Genomic DNA, 24421 nt, shown 5'->3' with positions numbered 1-24421 from the left:
TATGAACCTGGTGTAACCAGGTTTCAGTCAGTAGGCAGTTCTGGGCTCTGTCCTGAAGGAGTCTCCCTAAACTACTACAGGGTATAGTTAAATATAGGTTTGTATATCTGTTCTAACATTATATTAAGCTTCAAATAAAACATTGAAGGTATTTTACTAAAACATCTAAAATGTTACATTGGTGCTAACATGCTACTAGAATCCCATAGTTGTGTCCCCAACATTTCCATTTTACTAAAGGTGGGTTTTTTTGTGTGTTTTGGCATTTTGTCTCAAACTGAAGGTCCAGTAGTCTAGGCTTGCAAGGCAGAGATTAGTGTGGGCCTGTATCAAGAGTGGATAGGCCAAAGTTTTCTCTCAAGGCTTTAGCTATTTAGCTAAGCCTCAGTGAGCTGGACTGATGGGACATATAATGAGGGGTGCTTCGTTTTTGCCTGATTTGTTAGTGCAGGGACTGAAGAAAGGATGTAACGTATCAGTAAAGGAGTCCACATAGGTGAAAATAATTGCCTTGGCGTCTACACTATAGAAAGACAACTGGCCCTGCTCATAGTCAACATAGATACCAATCTTCTGGGGCTTGGGGTTTAAAGAAATTGGTGTAGATGGATCGGTGCGAAAGGCATACTCGTTGTTGTCACGCAGGCTCAGGAACCAGTAGCCGTTGGCCGGGCTGACGGAGATCTTCCCTTTCCGGTTGATGGAGCGCCTGGCTATGCCCAAGTCCCAGTCCGTCTTTTCTCCCACTAGGACCTCCCAGTAATGGCGACCTGAATTGAAGCCTTGGTGTCCCAGTACACACACCACGCGGTCAAAACGCTCCGGAGTGTCCGCCACTGTGTGATAGCGGTCGCTGCAGAACACCTGCTTAGAGTCTTCGGAGATGATCAACCGTGGGTGGGCAGTGTTTCGATCCAGAGTGACATCCACTAAAAAACAATCAAGAAATAATATTTCTAGTTCTCAAGTTTAAAGGTTAATTTAATTGATTTATGAATTTTCAGAAGTTAGCAGCTAAACATCACACCCGACATCACATGCCCAACAGCAGTTGGGGTAGTTTGTGGTATTACTGCATGAGAAACAATCCAAAACTAATGATAGCAGTTTTTAATCACAGCACAGTAGTGTTTAAAGTTTATGTGAGCAGTTATTTTGGTGGTAACCTTACAGATATGCTAATTCTAACTAAGGAAATATTGAAATTATTAAAATTATATGAGAAAAAATATATAATTTTATAATGAAATACTTAACTTTGTGGGGGAAAACCAGCCCAATCATTAATTTCTAATGTTCTGTTAGAGTTTAAATGGAAACACAGGGCTCTGAAAGGGGTTGGAAATGTGTTGTTACTGAGACCCAGTTGGGTTTTCCCAAATAGGCAGCCCACATTAATCCCATCTAGGCCCTGTATGCAGTGTACAACCCAGATGGGGTTCATGTTTAATCCCTTCTTGTCTTATTACTGACCCTGGAGGGCATTCATATATGAGGCCAATGTGGAACCTGAGTACAATACTTTCTGGTTGGGCTACCCATACAGGCCCTCATTAACATATTTGTCATAAATTGAATTACAATTGCTTACAGGAAAATAAATGAATCTTTAATTTTATCACGAGATATTTCACTAAAAATAGAAAACTCTAGATGAAAAATGTTATTTTTGTATATGTAGATTATTCTATGAAATACACAGAATAATCTACAAATAACCAAATGTGTAAGCAAGCAAGTAAATGAACTGAAATTAACTTTATAACTTTAAATAAATAACACATAATTACAAATAAGTATGCAAAAATAACAAGCAAAGAATTGTTTACAACCCAGATAAGCAAACAGCTTTATATAATATTATTTCTTTTCTAATATGACCAAAGAGATCTGTCCAGTAAAGTAGGTGTATCTTTATGATCAAGCAGAAGAAAGTAAAGAAAGCAAACTCTTACATGCATACTCTTCCACTTTCCACGCTTCTGCAAGCCAGAGAAGAGATATGAGGGGTATTGGGTAAAATATCAGATCATCACATCCTTAAATGTTAAAACAGGTCATCTGTAAAAAGTTCTGCTGTTGTGTATAACATATTAAAGGTACCACAAGGGGGTGCTAATTCTGCAAGTGTTGAAACTGAATGAAGATAAAATGTCTTAAGGGTCCATATCATGTATTTTTCTTGTGTTTTTTATTACTATTATTCATTATTACTGTCATATTGAATTTGTACATGTTTACATTTCTTTTTAACATTTCATAATTTACAGTTAGACAGTCTGCCAGGTACCTCACTCAAAAAGTATATGTGAAAGTATTGTTTTTTGTAACATCAAAGAAGAAATTAATTAAATCATTATTAATTAATCAATTAATTAAATATTATTACAATAATGCTTTGCAGCTTAGTTTCCATGTATGGACTGTAAGGACTAGTTTAGGACCTTGAACATTGTTCACATACTACATCAATGCCTTTCTTTAAGCAAAATTTACAAAAAAAAAGAGAGGAAAAATTTAATTTGCATGATTTGGTCCTTTAAGATTTTATGCTGATTGTCTACTTAGTCATTCAAATAGCTGACACTCACTTGGTTGACGGTTTGGGGACGAATCTGCTGAGCGCAAACCTGTGTAACACAACAAGCACATACCAGTGTGTGACGTCATGACACTATGACCCATGGACAGCATGACAAGACTGTGCACAGTAAACATACTGTAAATATTTCAGGGACGAGTCAAGCATTGGATCTGCTTTGGTGACAAAGTATAGACATGTTTTAAAGGATATAAAGAGAAAGGTTCAGCCAAATGCAGAGACTAAACACAAACTTCAATGTAAGGTTGAGATTGAATGTATTAAAGGGTCACTATCTTATATTTTATATTATTATGCAAGGTTAATTTATGCCATTTCTGTCATAATTAATGTTTACATGTAATTCATGCAAATAACACATTATTTGTACATTATATAGACAAAAGTATTGGGACACCTGCTCATTCACCTGCTTGTTTCTTTGTAAATCAAGGATATTAAAAAGAGTTTATCCTGCTTTTGTTGGAGTAAGTGTCTCTACTGTCCATGGAAAACTTCCTTCTAGATTTTGGAGCATTGCTGTTAGGATTTGATTGCATTCTGCAAGGTCAGGATGTTGGATGATCACCACCCCACTTTACTGCCAACTCCCCAGCTCATCCCAAAAAAATATTGGATGGAGCTCCATTCATCATTCCAGAGAACACAGTTCTCCACTGCTCCACAGCTCAATGCTGGGGGGCTGCATACCCCTCTAGTCCAGGTTTGTGTTCTTACTGGTGAGTTCATTTTTATTCAATCATAATAGGAAGGTTATGTGCTGCATATTTACATTCACAATTCCACACAACTCACTGCCATAGAGTCCTTCAAGCTGCTTAAGGATATTAATCCTTTTATACACTCACAAAAGGACTGTAATTGCTTGCAGATCAGTAAACATAAAGGGCTCTCGTAAGCTGTTGTGAGAGGTTAGAGTGATGAGGTTGAAGAGACCTGAATTATGTTTTGAATTATGTCTGAACAAAGCTCACTCAGTTTACCCACTGAATTTGAATCATGATACTTGTGTACTCATGCTGTAGTGTGGTATAAATTGAAGGGTTTAGCAGCTTGTAATGCATTTCCTCAATTCAATGTTTACTAAAGAATAGTTAATAAACCTGAGTATTTGTGTTGTCATGGTAACCCCTGGTTCCTATCATCACCACTGTAAAGAAATTCAAGTTAGTATCTCTACAAAGTGCCATTTCACACCAAACTTTCTTTAGTCTTACATGTTAATACTTTGGGAAATCAGTGGAATCTCCCCTTTAGCTCCAAAAATGAACTGTATTGACTGGTGAGTGGATGATAATATAGTAAATCCGAATTAAATTATTAGTAATGATGTTAAATATTTCTGTCTCACAGATTTGTGGCAGCCTCTTCAGCTCCTCCTGGAGGTTTTCCACCATTTGAGTGGCATTCCTCAGCACAGCTCCTGCTGTTGGTTCAGGGGTCAAGGTCACTTCCGTCCAGGTCTTCATTGGAGGAGGACTACACAGGGAAGAATAGGTCTGCAGAGAGAGAGACCAAAAAAGATAAGTGTGTGTATAAAAATCAACTTTTAAAAGTGACTTTACATTTAAAAATGCAAAAAACAAAAATTGAAAAAATTATAAATAGAAATGTTTCATTAAAAGGCAAAGTAGTTCATCATGACTAGGTCTAGGCCCTGAGCCTGCAGGTGGAGAGGGCAATAGCTATTTATGTAGAGCAAAATTCAAATTATGCCCAACATAAAGAGGAAATAGAGATTTATGGGGGTTTTTTTCTCAGTTAGTTCTTTGATTATGCTTAGATTGGTCCAGTCTAAAGGATTAACCTTCAGACTAAAAGATCTGGTAGAATTTTACAATGTGATTGGTTAGGCCAATGACTGTAGAAAACATGGACACTGCAACGTCTCTCAAAAGTAACCACAGGTCTAGCGCACAGAGCAGGTTCGCTTCTTTGCTTTGGCTACATAACATTATAAATAGAAAATTTCCATTAAAAGGAAATACAATTCAAGACTAGGCCCTAAGCCTGCAAGGCCTTGAGAGGGCGATGGCCGTTTATGTAGAGCAAAATCCAGCATGCTTATGTCCAACCTAAAGAGTAAATTAGAGATTCTCTTATCTCTTAAGGGATGGCACCATGTTACAACCACAATAAGCATGTATGACTTAACACTCTTGCAACGAAAAAAAATAATATGCTTTGTGCCCAATTGTTCTGGGCAGGCTGTGGATTGCCCTTGACCTTGACCAGGAAGAAGCAGATAAGAAGAAGGTTGAATGTGGACTGGGTCTGGGTATACTTTGTGAAATTCCAACCATACCAGAAGTGCTTTTGAGTAAAAGACTTACTTAAATTTAGCAGCGGGAATGGCTTCAACTATGTCTACAGGCATCTTCAGCATTGTTGTCAGGGGTCTGATCAAGTATAGGTACAAATAAAATCACCAGTAATAGAGTAGCCCACAGCATCTCATAAGCAATTACAGATTTCCCAAAAGAAGAGATTTAGGGTAATATTTTCTAATATTATCTTTTTCAAAACATGTATACAAGAAGAGTGTGAGTCATTCTTCAAGCAGAGCTGGCAAGACCAGCGTTTTAGATTATGGAAAAAGATAATCACACAGATAAAGCACTGAAATGAATGCGATGACAGCTGTAACCTTGAGGAGGTGGGAAAGGTAGAAGTAAATGAGGAAGCTGTGAAAGGAGCTGAGTCATCCTCACTTTAACTGAAATAGAAGCTGCCAGGAAGGAGATGCAGCTTTTTAACACAGTACTTTAACTCTTAATGAAAATAAGCAGATGAGGTACATTTGTAGACAGTAAGTTCAGATGGACTTAGACATTTTACTTTTCTTAATCATTTTATATTTTTCAATGTAATTGGTTAGGCCAGTGACTGCAGAAAACATGGAAAGTGCAACGTCTCTCAAAAGTGAAGCAACCACAGGTCTAGCACCTCTGCTGGCTGGTTGCAGGGTGATGTGTGTGGCTCCACTCATTCCCATGTGTTTTAATGACAAAACAGCCCATTTTCCATCTCATTTTCCTCCTCTCGACTGTCTTTCCATCTCCAGTGTCTAATTTCAGTTCGTTTCCCCAGTGCTATTAGTGGCCCATTTTTTATTTTCCTTTTTTTAATACCCTTATCGTAAGAAGGCGAGGTTACACTTAGAAATCAAGTGATTGACAGACAGGATCAGCATTGAGCTCATCTATAATGTCTAGAACTTTCCATGGGTTAAAGGTTCAAAGATCACATATTTCACTAACTACCTTTGAGGGGAGACATGCAGTGGTGCCAGATGAACAGGAACTCTAACCTGCTTAGTAGCTTGGAAGCTTAAAATAAAAAAGAATCTCCTGGATTTGCGGTCAGAAAAAAACTGACCTTGAAGAAGCTGATTTGGTCAGTGGACTGTGTGAGTTGGGTGAGGGTACTGCTCCTCTTCTTCAGTTCAGCTATTTCCTCCTGAAGGTCTCGGATGAGGGCCTGGGAGCGGAGTTCTGCAGCCATGCGGCCCATCTGCACCACCTCTAGTAGCTCAGCTTGACACCTCTCCATAGAGTTGAGCAGGACACGGAACATACTGACCGTGACCTCTGCCTCTTGCTGGGCATTCGCCTGAGGAACAGGGTGCAAAGTAAACCAACTTTAGTCATTTTAGTGAGATTCTGCAAAAGACGAGTTTGACATTGAGATACACACCTGTATGTCTGCCAGTGAAATCTGAATTTCCTCTATCTTCTTTTCTCGGGCCGTGATTAAACCCTGCAGCTCTCCCTCCATGATTCCCAGTTGAGACTGAGCAAGATATAAAGATCACATACAATCATTTCCATTTTCAGAAACCACACACTCTCCAACTGCACATACGTTCTCCGGTAAGGTCATACAAATGCACATCCTCCTACAGCGCTACTTCTTTGAGCAATGCCATAGAAGAAGCATTTTTGGTTCCATGAAGAACCAAGCTTGTAAATGATATGTGTGAGTGTGAGGAACCTTCACATTGGCAAACAGCCTCTTCATCATGTGAGGTTTCCTAAAAAAGGCTTGGTTCTTTATGGAAACCATTTTTGGAAAGTGCTTCCTTTATGGATTTATTACTCAAAGAAACCTTTATAGCACATTCATTAACACTCCTAGTTAACTAATACAACTCAAACTTCATTATTCAGGCATAACTAATGGATTAAACATGTCGTCTTTGTTTATTTATATTGGCTAATTTCCTAATACAGTATAAATGGATTTACTTAAATATGCAAGCAGATGTGTTACATTAGCTTAAAGCTGAAAGCACAAAAGATACCCATGGGACTGCTTGTGACTCCAGAAAACAAAACTGGTGTGTTGGGACGTTTTCCTCAAACTTTTCAAGCATTTCTGAGTTCACCACAAGGAATTGGAACCTTAACAACCACAAACTTGGGCACACTGTTTACCCATCTATGCAGAAAATGGCTATGAAGTCAAACCTGTTTCCAGCATATGCATGGAAACTGTAGATGGGTACAGCTAGACCAGGGATTTCCAAGCTTTTGCAACTCATGGCCCATGCAATAGACCACAAAGGCTACTAAGCTTTCAAGATAAGCATCTAAAAGCAGGCTATTATGCTCAACCACTCTACTCAAACACTCCTCTACTCCACATATAGAAATACAGAGCCAACAGTGTCACATCAGTTTATGGCATTTCAGGCTACCATTTTTAACAGATCGGCTGATACTGACCCATTATTAACAGTTCGGCTTTCACCTAATGGGGGCGTTTGTGTGGAACTTTAGGCATGCAATCTTTATAATTGAGAGGGGCGTCTGTCAGAATGTGGCCCTATGGTTAGAGTGATTGGTTATTGATCAGGGTTGTGGGGTTGATTTTGCACCAGGTGTGTTGTAGCATGACTGACTCTGGATTTCTAAGCTGGGATATGTAATATAAAGTCAGCACTGCACTGTTAAGAAAATGTGATTCAAATAATTATTTGAGTGCTACCATAGAATGAACACTTTTGGTTCCATAAATAACCCCTTTTGTGATACAGATGCATGAGTGTGAAGAAACTTATAAAGGTCTTGATGGGTCTTTACCATTTAGACCCACATTTTTTACTTGCATTCCTTTTGGGAGTGTACTCTATTATTTACCTTCACCTAGATCCCTTCACCTAGGTCCTTGAAGTTATATTTGGTAGCATATGTATACAAATGTGGATTTGTGATGGATTACTGTATCTCACTGTATTATTTCCCAGCAGCAATTTGAGACAGAAGCTGTTTAAATGCTTATTTCATTTTTAGTAAAAATACAATAAATGGTGTTTCTCAGGGGTTTCGTTTGCATAGATTTGTCCTCCATATATTATTGGCATTTTACACCCATTATACTCACATTGTTTCTCCCAACTCCACACACAGCAAACACTCACCTTCTTTATGTTCATCTCCCGCTTAGCTGGGATTGCAGAATGCCCGTAATGCTCCCCCTCAATGCACATTGCACACACACACATTTGGTCATTTTTGCAGAACAAATCTAGGCTCAGTCCATGCCTGGGGCACGGCGACCCGGTCGAGCCACCCACACTGAACCCGCTAGTGCTGAACCTCCGCTGGCAGGAGTCATATGGTGGCGGTGATGCCAGCAAATTCCCACTGGATGACGTTCTCTGGAACCTGCTCTTCATCTCTGTCAGTAGACTTCCAGGTAGCTCCCCTGGTCGAAGGGGAACACCAGGCCTCTGGTCGGTGCTGGAGGGCGCTTGAGGATTTATGGCTGTGCTTTCGGAGCTGTCAGCCATGCGCTTGAACTGCTCAGTGATCTCCTTGAGGGTGCGGTTGATGTGTAGGTCAGGACGCTTGCGGAAGCTCTCCTTGCAGAGGGGGCAGATGCAGGCCTTGCCCCGACCATCCCAGTACGAGGTTATGCAGGCCAAGCAGAAGCTGTGGCCACAGGGTGTGGACACTGGGTTGGTGAAGATGTCCAGACATATGGGGCAGGAAAACTGCTCCTCTGACAGCAAGTCTACAGGAATGGACATGGCAGGTGTAGTAGACAAGCTGTCGAAGACTGTGGAATAGAATAGGGTTTAAGTTAAGAGGGATATCATAGACTATCTGACATTGAAGCCTTCATTTTATCTGTACTTTTGTACTGTACTGTATTGTGAACAAGAACCATATAAGGATCTTTCCACACCGCCTTTCAACCTAAGGCATGTCTATTTACTTGATTGATTAATAGTGATTTCAGAATCTCCAAATGGTAAAACTTGTACATTGACATAACCATGTCATGGCAGATGTATTATGCTGTCATGACAGGCTAGGTCTATAAAGAGTATCTTGATGAGATTATAAAAATGACAAGACATGACAAGTTATGACAGGGTATGACATCAGTCATAACATATCTATAGCATGGTTACATCCATGTTGTGTAGCAGATAGGCCTGCAGAATATTGCAATAGTGACATTGCAATACAATAAATTGCAATGCATCTGTTTGATATGTCATGGAAAATGAACAGTGCAGATGTAGATGCAGATGTACCACGATGTGTACGATCTAATTTGCCTTACATGACACTGTGCATCCTGTGATGTGACTCGATGTATTGCTGAAACGATGTATTGTGCAGCCCTAGCAGCAGGGCTCAAGTAAAATGCCCATTTTGCTCTTGAATATTAATCAGATATTGACTGATCCGAAAGGATATAAATACTATATGTAATTTTAAATGAACTAGTTTATACATTTCCACAGCTGGTTTATTCATTGGACAAAGATTTGATATTCAAATCTCTTTTTGAAATATGTTTTGTAGCTAGATTTTATATAGTGTTCCTACATTTCTAAGAAACCTTCTATTAATAAATGATTTCTAAATGCAGTTAACTTTGCAGGACTTTATCCTTTTTATAGGGCTTGATCATACATTTTCTTAATTGTACCATGAGTGTCATTACAAACTTCTATTACCAGAGAATAGCTCCATCAGTTTGTACAGAAATACCTGTAATTACTAAGTAATATGCCTTAGTGTGTAATAAGCCTTGAACTGTTGAGGGGTAAATAAAACTGAAAATCTGGTGGCTATAAACTGGTGGGTATAAGCTCTCACTACATTTTAGCTACATTAGCCTCATAAATATGGGCAAAAATAGTGGAAATGGTGTTGATTCATGGTCAAACCATCACTATTTGACAATGTGTGGAGATAACTTGGCATATGAAAACATTAAAACTCCAAATCTAAGCACTGACCACTCATCACAGTACTTGAGAGGCACACAGCTGCTGATAGATTGTACCCCTCATATCCACAGCACCATCTGTCTAAAACACAAGAATTCTTAACTATCCAATGAGTGTCCTGTAAAAGCCAGCTGTATCAGAAGCATTCACAGGCATTTGCAGATTGACAAGATAAAGAACAGTTTGTTTTGTTACGTAAATCTGATGAAAACTCTGGAATGAAGCCTGACCAGCCACAAACTGTGCAGACAAGAGGCCTGGGCACTGACAGATGTTCAGTCTTTATAGATCATCACTGGTAAAAAAAAAACTGGTTTCAGACCAGTGTTTGCTTCCAATGTGCACAGCAAAAAAAAACAAAAAAACAACAACATAAAGTTATGGTGTGTGTTCAATTATAGCAGGTCTTTTAATGCTCTTAAACGACTTGGAGTAAGATATTTTACATTGACTTCCATTGAAAGAATGTTTTTTCCTTCACCTGTAAAGTTGCTGTTTTGAAAACACAAGGTTTTTGCTTGACAGTGATAATATACTGTACATGTTCTGATGAATGTGCCAGTAGAAATGCTCTTAACTCTCTTGGAATAAAATCTCTTTACCACTGAATTACATTAGCCCCTTAAACAGCCTATGGACCCATTATCAAAGAATAGCCCTATAAGTTTGTACAGAAGTCCCTGTAGTTACTGAATAATACACATAATACACCAGTGTGTAATAAGCCTGGGGGTGTTAAGGGGTTAAACATTAGAAACATTATGAACATGACTTTCCCAGTAAAGTTACTATTTTGGCAACAAAATATAAACCAAGCTTCATTCACTTATGTTCAATATGTCATGACTGTGATGCCATGTCAGTCTAGGCTCAGTCTACAGCACCTTTTTTTAATCCTGAAGGAATCAGACATTAAAAACGAGGTTATTTCCACAAGTCCGCCTTAAAAGCACAGCAAAAATGGCCTGTCTAATTCTAAGGTGTGAACTTGGGAAAGTGACCCTGTACAAAACGTACCAGTCTGATTTCAGATCAGTAGTGGATGAAAGTCACTGCAAAAAGTCAAAGTAATGCCCCTTAATGCAGAAAGGCTTAGTACACGCTAGGGCATATTTAAAGGGTTCGAGACAATTCAGTTATAATCAGTATTTTAATGTTAAATAAATCAGAACACTGATTATGTGGTAATGAGGCATGAAAATCAGCTTACCTGTGCTTATGCTGTTTCAGTGGACCTCCACTATTAAACAAGTTTGATATTTTTAGATTCTTTCCTTCTCTCTCTCTCTCTCTCTCTCTCTCTCTCTCTCTCTCTCTCTCTCTCTCTCTCTCTCTCTCTCGCTCTCTCTCTCTCTCTCTCTCTGGCTATCTTACTCACTCCTATTACAAAGACAGAAATGGCGTCACTCTTATTCCCATGTGCTCCGTCTGTCTTTTCACCCTCTCTCTCTTTCCTCACCCATGCGGCTCTCCTCTCTCGATACTCTTCTTGGCTGGCGATTAAGAAAACTTTTGTGAAAGAGGGTGTGTCTGCATACCTCTGCACACGGTGTATACACACATACACACATACAGACACAGACCCATACACACACACACACACCTGACCACCAGACCAACCAGTCTGACAGGTGTAATCATCCATGAACTCTTTCTTAGTTCTGTCACATCGTCCCATCCCTCCATCCCGTAGTCACAACCAATCAGCACATTTAGACTGTAACTGGCTGAGTAAGAAATGAAGCCATGTGTTTAACACTGCTGGACTGTTTTTAAGGAGCTTATATTATGGAAAGCCAACTACATTTAGTATAGACAGATAGATCCCAGATATTACGGCAGCACAGAAAGACACTAAAAAGCAATGATTTCTAAATGCAGTTAAAAAGGACTTTATCCTTTTTATAGGCCTTATTCATACATTTTCTTAATTGTACCATGATTGCATTTCCATAACCCCTTAAAAAGTGTCATTACAAACTTCTATTACCTAGAATAGCTCCATCAGTTTGTACAGAAATACCTGTAATTGCTAAGTAATATGCCTTAATGTGTAATACGCTTTGAAGTGTTAAGGGGTAAAAAAAAAACAATTCCTCTGGGATTAATAAAAGTGCAAAACAAAATAAAGAGCAAAGTAGCCTCCTATATATGTACAAATATATAAGCATGAGGAAGATAGAATATGAGTGTAATAAAGCTAAAGTTAAAGTGAAATGTGCAGTAATAGGTGCATAAATATTCTGCAGATGACAATGCAGTTCATATTTCCATACCAATATCAGTAAGACTTCTGAATATGGGGTGCATGTAAGGTGCATATAAGTGGCAGTGCATATAGATCTAATTAGAGAGATAACAGTAATGTCCAGCTGGTGCTCAGAGAGCCCATCCTAATAGGGCTCGATATGCAATATACATGTATATGTGTACTGTCCTGGCACAGTATCAGCCTTATATAAGCCATAGATTGAATTAGCTGACTATTTTCAGTTGTTCTTTGGTGTATGAATTGTAGTTATGTGCATTTGGTGGTGAAATAGCAACCCATATTCCCTGTCTGGAGGTGATGTGATGCTCTCCAGAATCAACAACACCATTTCTACTGTGTGCATATAAGCCACTGGGAGTCGTGTTTATGGTATTTATTGTACTGTCTTGCACATTGCACTTTCTGCAGTCTGTCCTGTACAGGTTTTGTTCTCGTTTTGTTTCATGTTGCACTCTTGTTCTGGACAAACGTAATTTCATTTCACTGTGTTCTTGTACAGAGCTGAAATTACAATAAAAGCCACCTGGACTTGACTTGCATCGCATTTTACGCTAGTGTGCATAGAGTTTATGTAAATGTAGGGGTGCAAATGTAATGAGTCAAGATTGTGGTATCTTGTTGGCTTTTATAGCTAAGAAGACTATACATGTTCATGTTTTACCTTTAATTTATAAAACCTCTCAGTAACTCAGTAAAGCAGAACTACTAAAATAGCCGCTCAAGAAACAAATTCTGAATACCTTCGGAACAGCAACCTTGTCAATATTTCAATAAAGCTTTCAAATAAGCTTTTAATGAATAATTCTTCATCATTTTGTCTCATTAACCCACTGCCAAAGGCCTAAAACATAAATGCGGAAATCTCCACCAAATAGGCTGACTGCTTTATTCCCAAGAAGGAGGCTAAAAAAAGAAGCAGCTGAGGCTGCTCAAAACAATAAACAACATAAAACGCAGTGAAGCAAAAAGGGCAACAAAAGAGGACCTCACAAAAAAAACCCCATAAAAACACACCTCAGCAATGCTCTCATTCTCAACCTGAGAAGAACCCCAAACAGACATTCCTGACAGGTAGGAGAAAGAAGGCATACAAAGCAAAACACAAAGAGGTTGACCACAGGTGTTACAAGATCTTTAATGCACAAGACTATATAATACATACATTGATTCTCTATACATCATCCGTGTTGGACAAAAAACTTGTATCTGCATTTCTGGTTAAAACCACCTGTCCTCTACATTGTGTCTTGATGTTTTCATGACGAATGGACCAACAGATTTGTTGTATATACACACACATGTAAGCTACTGGGACAACAAATTAGTCACCTTGCATGTAATATCAGGCTCCTGCAGATGGCATTGCAAAAGGATGATCAGGCTTTAAATACTTGCAGGTGTGTGACGGGACTCCTAGATTGAGAAGAGGTGATACAGTGCAGTGAATGTATCGGACGATGTATGGAAAATGTATCGCAAAGCAGATGTTAATGATGCACAAAGGAGTGATTGCATTTAAGTGTACCAAAGGCCATAGCGTAACGGAAACAGCTGAATCTGCAGGAGTATGGACGCATACGGTCATGCAGGTCTACCAGCAGTGGCAGAAATCCCAGTCGACAGAAAATTATGGGACAAAATATGAAACTGAAGGACAGGGACCACAGACGGGTTTCCCAGCTCTTAAAAATATTCTTCAAATGGTTCTCTGAGCAATGTCAAGGAAGATCAGTGTATGTCTTTACATTAACTTAACACAAAGTGCATTTCAAGAGCATTCCTGTTGTGTTCTGTTTATTGTTGAAGGATCTGTAAGCAGCTGTAAGCATCAAATAAATACAGTGGAAATTTATGTTCCTTCACCTAGTGATTTCTTAAGGCTGCTTGCAATTAAGACATTGCCCAGAGTGGCCTGCATTTGAATTATGTTATACAGTTGGCAAGTTAGCTAGCACTAGCTACCACTGATGAAGGTATTGTACAGTTGAGCAGGCAACAAACGCATTTATTAGTATTTATAATATTAGTCTTAATAAAGCTGATACCTTTCCTTATGGCAGCATTGATTATATTCCATTATATTGTAGATAACACCACTACCTGCAGTGAGCTACCACTCCATGTGGGAGACTGGGGTTCGATTCCCGGGCTAAGATTCCTTGGGCAAGACTCCTAACACTACATTGGCCCACCTCTGTAACCTTGTAAGTCGCTCTGGATAAGAGCGTCAGCTAAATGCTGTAAATTATATATATATATATATATATATATATATATATATATATATATATATATATATATATATATATATATATTATTTTTTTATATTTGTTAAAAATACAAATTGTGTCTGGACTTTTTGTGGGAAAAATCCAAAGACAGATGTCTTTGTCTTCATTTAGCTGTTAATGAGTATACAGTATTGAATTACATGACTCACATGACAAATGGCAGTTTTCCAGCCCTGTGGAGGTACAGAAAAGGCTGCACAAAACTTCCAAAGAAGCAAATGTTTATGACTATGAAATACATGTTACACCTGTATGTCATAGCAGGGACTGTTGGCTTAAGAACACTTACTGCGATAATGGGCAAGTCGTTCACCAGGAGCTTTACCAGAAGCAAACTAATAATAATAAAGGCTTTTTTCTTCATGAGGTTTCCTTCACCTCGGCGCTCCCGGTTTCCTGTTGCACTTCCTGGGTTGGAACGCTTCAGAACCCAGAGAATGGACAGGCTGCAGAACGACTCGATACAAACAACAGGAATTAAAATCACCAGAAACGTCACTGGACTGTAAATGACCATGTGGATGCCCTCAATAACCAACACTACCAACCACGCCAGACACAAGCAAGCTACCTTGTACCTGAGAGGTTTGTACTTCAGGAAAGTAACAGGGTGGACCACTGCCAGGTAGCGCTCAGCACACACAAGGCATTGGAACACAGGCAGGCCATGCAGGCACAGCTGGTACAGCACAACCCCAACTGTGTACATTTGTATTTTGCATAAAAAGTAATAGCTAAAGAAGGAAAAGATGTTTAGAAAGACACAGGCGATGTCCATGCAAAAAAGATTAAGCAGGAAGAATTCAGCTTCCAGAGTCGAGCGTGGGCTTCTTGTTAGGAGCCAAACAGACCATGATCCAGTGGGAACTGTCAAGATGCAGTTTATTATCACCACTAACAGGACCAATATGGTCCAACTGTAACTCAATAAACATATTTCGCACGTGTTAGTGGTAGTGTTGATGGATGTGGCATTTTCAATTTTAGCCATTTCTCCAGTTTTCCTGTGACCTGAAAGCACAGCACGGCTAAAACAGTAAAAATGCATGAGACTTTAATACATTATAAGAAGTTTAGCTTCTTTAAAATGTTTTTAAACAATGAGTCCAATAAGAAAGCCTAGTCTTCTCTGAAAGTCTAAAAATGGGAAATTCTTCATCTGCAGAAGTAGCCTCATTTATGCATTTGACAAGAAAACATTCTGATTTGATGCAAAGTCATAAAGAATAAATACTTGTTTAAGTATATATATATACATATATATTAATATATGAACATGCTAAGTATGCTAGAACCAGTGTTTTAAATATATAGTGTTCACTAACAAATCCAATGCAAAGCAAGAACACCCTGAAATAAAAAAGGCATTAGACTACTGTCAATTTGTAGTACTAGTGTAATTTCAGAACGATTACATTTTCAGAAATTTGGGTCAAATTGTCTTTTCTAGTTTCAGACTAGAATTGATCCAATGAATTATTATTTTTTTAATTTTATTAGCATAAGGAACACTGTTATTATGTCTTCAGTAAAGGCAATAACAACTTAAAGAACAATATCAATGCTTAAATGCTTCCTTGGCTGGTTGAATTGTTTGTTAAATATAGGGAATACTTTTTGAAGGTGGTTCTTTATGTAATATGTTTGTAAACAGTTCTGTATAGCACCAAAAAAGTGTTTAAATAACTTTTCAGTGTTATATAAAGCCACTTCTGACTGTTTAAAAGGTTTCTTAGCTGGTTAAATTATTCTTAAAACAACCTGTTGTTGATGCTTATTTATAGGATCTATACATCTTTACAATATCTTTACATACACTCTTAAAAATAAAGGTGCTTCATAAGAAGAGTTACTAGAGCTATGCCTATGCCTAGAGCTTTTGCTTTTATGGTGTCAAATTATCCCATTACACTACAGTATGGAAATACTTTTTGACTTAATGTGGTACTTAATTATGCATATGTGATATTTAAATAAATACCATAAAGCACAACCAAAGAATGCTCTGAAATTCTAAATAACCTTTCTTTGTAAATATGAACATCAAAATGACAATACTGACCTGTTCAGAAGCACCCTCTGTAAACACTGGAAACTGTGCCTCTACCTAAATAGACTATATTTGATTAATATGAAAATTCACTTTTACCTGCACCTGCTGAGCTAAACAAATGTGGATGTAAGACAACATTAGGGTGTTTAATTGTTGCTTGATGTTGCTTATATTTACTTTGCAATTGTCTTGTGTTTGATTTCACTGTTTTTTTTTTCAAACTACAAAGGCAGAGATGTAAACAATGTCATTATAAGAAGCAAGATGTGAAATTATATTTTGTAGAGAAGCTTACAGAGTCAGATTTCAGTATTACTTTACATTCACTGATACATAACAATGACACAACCATGGCATTGGCATGTTATGACAGGTAACTGACTTTATATACATCTTATTAATTTCATTATACATTCATATAAAAAAATGCACTTTTACAACTATCCAGATATAAAAATCAAAACTACCATTGATACATGTGTAATTACATAAGCTGCACTACTGTAATCCATTATCAGTAGTTACGTCGCTGTTACATGATTGTTAGTGTGTAATTACACAGTTATTAGACACATTTTCTGTAAAGTTGTACCAAATGTAATACTAGTGCAGCAATGTTATGATATATGCATCATGTTTGTGGGAAGGTGATATTTATTTGTCCACCAGAGGGCAACAGTCCACAGTCTCTGTGGACAGAGTTGGGAGGGTTTACTCCTCTCTCACCATGTTCTAATCATCTACACATTTGAAGTGGTAATCAACTATACAAAAGGCATTTCTTAGGTTGTACATGTTTAGTTATATCACCACCATCTCTTTTTCACTTGATAGGTTTATTTTGCACACTGAAACACCCAATACTCTTATTTTTAGTGTTAATGAAATGTATGCATGAGACTTATTCTTTAATCTTGGAGGTTTAGAGTAGAATATAGCAAATTCTGTGTAATTAAGTAATAACTTAAAACACATACATTAATGAATGTATTTTATTAAATTAATATATAAATATATAGAGATAAATTCATATTTATAAATACAAAACAGACAGAAAAAAAATAATTATTAATTAATTAATTAAATTAATTGAATAAATGACAGGTCATTGAATTTTCTGAACAGATTTGAAGAGAAGAGAAATGTAGTGGGAGCTGAGCAACAAAATATATAATTTCTGACATATTGCTTCTTCAATCTAAGGAGCAAAGATGCAGTTTTAGTGCATTTCAGTGCATTTAAGCACACCTTGTAAAAGTTAGCTTACCCACACGGCGCAGAAAAAAGAGTGGTTGGACAAATCCAGGAATTACATTGCTAATAAATGAAGTAGATACCGCTACATCAAAGTAAAACTGACCTATGAGAGTGCTAACACCAAAAATAGCTGCAGATGGGATGATCTGCACCAGAAACGTCAACAGATTGATTACAACTATTTCAAAGGCCTTCTTTTTGGCAGTGTTCATGGCAGCATCTTCTGTTTGCTTGTCTCCTGGCTTTGGCTCCCACAGGGCTTTCAGGATTGAAACACAACAAAAGACATCTGTGCTCAAAACCATAATATACACTGTTCCAAAGACCCAGTGAGGCATATTGGGAAAGTAAAATGCAGAAACGATGGCACCCACCAGAGTGCAAATCCAGATCACAGTTATGCACATGAGCCTATATCGCATTGGCTTGTACTTAAGGAAGGTAACGGGGTGGACCACTGCCAGGTAGCGCTCCACACACACGCAGCACTGGAACAAAGGTCGGGCAAGCAGACAGCCTCCATATAAAAACCCGAATGATTCTAAAAAACAAAGCTTGTCGCTTGCATAACAGAGGATAGAAAAGGGTGTTACAATGGTGAAGATTATTTCAGCTGAGGCCTGGCTGAGATCAAAAACCACAGACCAGTCCAGCCCTCTACCTGTGTTGAGAAGGAGCTTAACGACATAACAATTTAGAGGAAAACCCACAAAAAAATTGATGATGTGGACGGCCATATTGATGACAGTTGGTAATTTACACCAGGTGGATGATTCGCACAAGGTTGCGTTTGTGACGGTGCCATTCATGGTATTTCAGTGAAGAAAACGTGCCACCTAATGCACACATTGAAGACAGAGTAAAATGAAGCAAGAAAGCCTGTAATGAATATGCAATGTAATCACGTAAAATGACTGCAAGTGCATGAATGAATCAACCAATCAATTAAGCAATTCATCTTTTCAGTCCAAACACAAAATGTATTTTCCATGGGAACTGGTTTTACTGCCAGAACCATAAATACAAGGCAGCACCTACACTGCAGCAGACCACAGACACAATCAGCTGTCTACATTGCAAATGGTCTGACTGTAAAGTACACTGTACAAATTGTAAAGTCAGACAAACTTCAAATGGTACAGAAACTGATCTCAAGGTGTTTTCCCAGTTAACTCAATGTAGTTTCGGCTACATCTCAGTTTGCTCAACAACCCATATTGAGTTAAGTCTCAAAAACATTAGTAAACGAGCTGCTGTTGAAACTGATAAAATACTATGTAAATCCATTTACTGTTTATTACCATTTACAGGTTAGAACTGCCCCCTATCACATGATATGAGATACTGAAATGCTAAGCCCTTGCTAGAAGTTGAACTTACAAGCTCACTCTTGATGAGTAGCAGTTAGATCGTAGGGCCGGTCTAGAGCTGTAAAATTACACTACATAAAAACACAGTTCTGAGTAAATATACCTTTCTGTTCCTTCTTGGACACAGGAATATGCATGGTCTCACAGCTCTAGAGTGGAGCAACTGTCCAATTGTTTGTAATATGGGAATTCTAACATGCAGACAGGCCAATCAATTTCAGCTGCAGCTCACTTACTAATGATTTTGAGGCTTAACTTAACATCTATTGTTGATCACAATGTAAAAACATTGGCCTAAATTAAGCTGAGTTAACTAAAATAAAATAAAAACTCAGTTAGTGCATCATTTTGAGTTGGCCTGACTTTACTTTTTTTACAGTGTGCCCCAGTTCTTGGTGTACATTTAAGAAAAGGGTAAGGTACAACAGATATTACAGAGAAAAGAATTGATTGTGTGATCATAATAATTGATTTAAATAGAAACACAAAAATTCTTGCTGTGATTATTAATAATGTCATCAATGTTATTGTACATAAAACAGAATTCCACTCACTCATGCAAGTAATTGTAATTATACATACCTGTGTGGAATGAGGAATCTGGCGAACGATCACTACTGCAAATTTAAAGCCCCTACTAAGTAGGCCTCTAACCTACTTTTAGCTGGCCTATAACACTGCAGATGAGATAATAATTTGTATATGATTTGTTCTCTACATAAGTGGATGGATTTATCAAATCTAAAAGTGCTGTCAGGAAGGGCATAGAGCTTGTGATGTTTGCATACTTACAAATATTGCCATAATCTCCAGCACATGAGCATCTATGCTGTCACTGCACGGTTCTGCAATAGCTTTGTACCACAAGCAGTCAGACTGAACTAAACCCCCCACCCCTACGACCCATAACATTTTAATCTGTCTGCATCCCATTTATCTTACATATATATTCTATATACCTACTACCTCAGGACCAGGTGTGTTCCATGTTTCATGTGCATTATAAGCTGTCTGTCATGTTCAATATCTATGCATCTCTTTAAATAATCACTATCTCTACTCAGTAATGAGTCGTGTTTATTGTATTTATTGTGTTTATTGTATTGTCTGCTCGTTGCACTTTTGCAGTCTATCCCGTACTGTATTGTTTTTGTTCCATGTTGTTATTGTTCTGTTCCATGTTGCACCTTTGTTTATTCCACTGTGTTCTGGTACAAAGTTGAAATGACAATAAAAGCCTATTAGCTTTGACTTGACTACATGACTGTGGGATTTATAATGTAAATACTATAAAACTATAAGACTATAAAAACAGAAATGTTTAAAAAATGTAGAATGTACAGTAGAAAAAAGGGACACAAGTATGGATCCTTGTGGTACACCACAGCTTAATATAAGGTTGAAAGAGTAGAGGTTTCCATGAAATTATTATTATATGATATTATATTATTATTATGATATTATTATATCATTATTAATAGATTAATAATGAATAGATGAATTACATATATATAGTGTTCCTTTCACTGCATAATTAAATATTTCAGATATGTGATCATGGTTTAAACTAAAACATTTATTGAACAAGTGCTGAAAAAACAGTTTATTATATACTTAACTACATAATTTATAAAAGGACATTAAGGTATTATGCAAACGTGAGACCACCCAATTACATTCCAGTCAAAACAGTTACTTGAAATGTACAAGTTCAGTGCATTTTTCAGAAAACTTCTAATTAGAACATTCCTGAGTAGATTACATACAAAATTATCCAATCACACATCACATGTGTTGATTTATACATTTAAAGGAAAATAAGTAAAAAGGATTTCAAAATAGTGAATATTTTATCAACCATACAAAACCGATAGAAATGCTTTGAAAATGAAAATCGCCATGACTCTTTTTACATTGACTTGAACTAAAAGTAAAGAAGTTTTTTTCTTCTTTAGTAAAGTTGTTATTTTAGAATTTTTTTGTTGTAGGTTTTTGTGTAGTATGTTTACATGAAGTGTACTTTATGGCCATTCTCACTGGAAATTACATACACAAAAGGTTCTCTCAAAAATGTTTACACAATGTTATGCATGTGCAAGGAATGCATCAAACCAGGAAAGATTAGCACCATCAACTCAAAACTATCTATGCAATGTCAGTTTACCAACTTTGTGAAGAAAAAAGACTGGTTGTACAAATCCAGCAGAAAAATTAAGCAACAAACAAATGGCTACACTAAAGTTAAAGGCATCTAGGGAGATGAAGTTATTCTGAAGGACGAATGTAGCAGACATTGGGATGGTTTGCATTAAAAACGTCATTAGATTAATGAAAACTATTAGAAATGCCTTTCTTTTGGTCACGTTTATGCCAGCTTCCTTGCTCTCCCTCTCCTTTTTCATATCGCCAGGCCCTGGTCGTTTCAGGACTTTCAAAATAGAGAGGCAGCAGAACAGATCCACAGACAGAACAGAACTGTAAATGACTCCCAACAAATTGAATGGCATACGTGGAAAGGTGAACATGGACCAAATGCTGAAAACTAATGAGCTTGTCCAGGCCACCATTGAGCAGGACAACCAATACCTCCTTTGATTGTACTTTAGAAAAGTGACGGGATGGACCACGGCCAGGTAGCGCTCTACACACACACAGCACTGGAAAATACTGCGAGCGGACATGCTGATACCCCAGAAAAACCCAGGGGCTTAAGGAAACACAGATCAAAGTTTACATGGCACATGATGGACAGAGGTGCTGCCAAGGACAAAGGAATTTCAGAGGTGGCTTGTTTTAAGACAAAGGTCACAAACATGTCCATTCTTACTCCTCTAGTAAAAATGAGGCAAATAATGTAGCTGTTCAGAGGAAGGCCCAGTAAGAGATTCAAAATTTGATTGCAAATAACGATTGTGGATGTGCTAATGCTTAGCCATTTGTCTATTGCATACAAGGATGAGTTTGTAAGGCTGGTGTTGATCATCTTCTTGAGACGATTTCCTGCAAAAAAAAGATAAGCATGTTAATGGGATGACAACACAAAAATACTTAAACTAAAATTGCACAATTACAGAATTCATGTTCTTTGATGATGACAACTCTGTATGCTTGACTTATAGATTTGCATTGTATGCATTTTCTACGGACAAGGCTACACTTCATGTCTTTTCAGTTTCTTTACGCTTTCACTTTATGGACTCAACTACATTTTTTCTTTGGCATCGCTCTATCAGTTATTGTTTACTATAATAAGATATTTGTGCTCTGAGTGGTCCACTGGGCACTGGCAGTATGAATCAAGGATCACAGTGGCATCATGCTGGGTCATGCTGCTTGCCATCAGCAGCCAGAGTCAGAGAGAGCACAATTGGCCTTGCTCTCTTAGGGGTGGATTGATGACACTTCCTCCACACATCACTTCTAGTGTGATGTTGGTCAGCACAGGCATCTGTAAGCTGTTGTATTGGAGCTAGGGGGTGTTATGGAAAATTATATTATAACCACATTATAATTGTATGTTGATTCATAATAGACTCATTTAATCTTGTATCCACTTAATATTTTGTATGCGTAAATGGTGTTCTGTTATATATAATCTACTGCACAATTGTACGGTACATTCTGATGCTATGTCTGGCGCCAGCCGAGGCCAGATAAGGAACACATGGATAAGCATTAGCTGAAACAGAGCAGTTACTCACGTTGTTCCCCAACTCACCCTCACACTCAGGGTCACAGTGTCTTAAATCTATCAACAATAGGCAGAAAAGTGTGCCAGAGATCACACACCACCAGTGTTAATCACATACACTCCTTCTTAGGAGGTGCCAGGTGTCATAAGTCATGACTTGAGGGTGGGAGGGGGATATTCCTATAAGTATGTATGTTGAATACCATTGAGGCAATCTGTACCGTGGTCACGAGCTGCGTGCAGATTCAATAAACTCTTGCTACTCAATGCATATTCTTGTCTGCCTAATCGCTTTTTGAAAGAATTCCATGACAGGGTTCACACCTTTCTTCCAAGCATACTGGCTACCTAGCGATGCTTCAGTCTTCACCTCCTAATGTTGGGAGCATTGCTAGTAATAGGGTTTGTGTGACTGGGTAATTCCAAATTGTGCAGTAAATAGTGTAAAATTAGAAATAAATTGTAAGAAAATTTTGACAATAACAAGAATTTATGAGAATTTATGACAATAATATTATGACAGATAACTAAGATAACTAAGAGAAAACTGCTGAAGCTGGTATGACCACCCCTGAGCCCTGACCTCAATGATGCTGTATTTCGGGATGACGTGGATGGTAAGAAGCACCATAATAAATGGCCTAGAAGACCATGTCTGTGTTTAAACCAGGTATCTACTTTGACTTAATCAATATGTCCACTCATAGAAGACGAAGAATCCTCTTACGTCTTAAACAGAACTTATAGCTTTTATGTATACAGTTCTGGTGGGAAGCGTATGTACAATTTTCACTTTTACTTAAATTTGCAACCTATGTTTAAAAATGGCTCCAAGAGACATTCCTGGAAATCTATGACCATCCTACTCAGAGCTACACTGAGCTCCTTGGACGAATCCAATGAGAGCTTTCACTCTTTTTATGTGTGCACAGAAAAGCTACCAGCTGAAGTCAATCATGATCACGAACATAAAGTTAAGAGACTTTGACCATGACAAGTTAAAAGACATTTGGGAACTTTCAGCACCACTAAAGGGATAATATGTGTGTGTGTATTTTTGGCCCTGTGTGTTTAGTTTTTACACTGTGATCTGGTGACCTACACACACACTGCATGTCAAACAATGTGACTTTAAAACAAGCTAAAATCATACAGTGTATGTCTAGCTTAAACCTACCCAAGGATGTAGTACAGAGATGCCCAAACCAAAACTGAGCTCTCTAAACTCCAATAAAAACAATTGGTGTAGAAATTAGAATTAAATGCTTTAAATTAGCTAAAAAAAATCTGCCAATGGGGTAGGCAAATTGGTCTTAGTAAGATTTCTTACATCAACAAAAAATTCCTAACACCAGTGAAAAATCAATTGAAATCAGCAAAAGCCTTCATATCTATTTTTTGCCTACTTTGCTATTTTGAATCTGACAGTTTACATTGTGTCAAAATTTCCAGATAAAGGGACCAATAGAATTTCTTCAAAATGACTTATATTTTATATTTTTTTTATATTTTTGTATTTTATATTTTTACATTTTTTATATTTTATATTTTACATTGACTTCTATCGAAGGTTCTGAAGGATTTTTCCTTCTCCTGTAAAGAAAAGTATATATAGACAATATAAGCACCAGTT

At 37.6% G+C, this 24421-nt stretch overlaps 1 protein-coding gene across 1 annotated transcript; it reads right to left on the bottom strand.

The window, feature by feature from the left end:
- Positions 1–384: 384 nt before the first annotated feature.
- On the bottom strand, positions 385–8636 carry btr01 (bloodthirsty-related gene family, member 1). Its single transcript, XM_072670057.1, has 7 exons — positions 8025–8636; positions 6299–6394; positions 5981–6214; positions 3954–4101; positions 2592–2630; positions 1956–1982; positions 385–929 (listed from the first exon to the last, which is right to left on the bottom strand). Exons 1-7 carry the CDS (start codon positions 8634–8636, stop codon positions 385–387), a joined length of 1701 nt encoding a protein of 566 aa, XP_072526158.1.
- Positions 8637–24421: the final 15785 nt, after the last annotated feature.

Source organism: Salminus brasiliensis, chromosome 24 (assembly GCF_030463535.1).
Source record: "Salminus brasiliensis chromosome 24, fSalBra1.hap2, whole genome shotgun sequence".
Classification (NCBI taxonomy): domain Eukaryota; kingdom Metazoa; phylum Chordata; class Actinopteri; order Characiformes; family Bryconidae; genus Salminus; species Salminus brasiliensis.
This window is presented reverse-complemented; position numbering and strand designations above follow the sequence as displayed.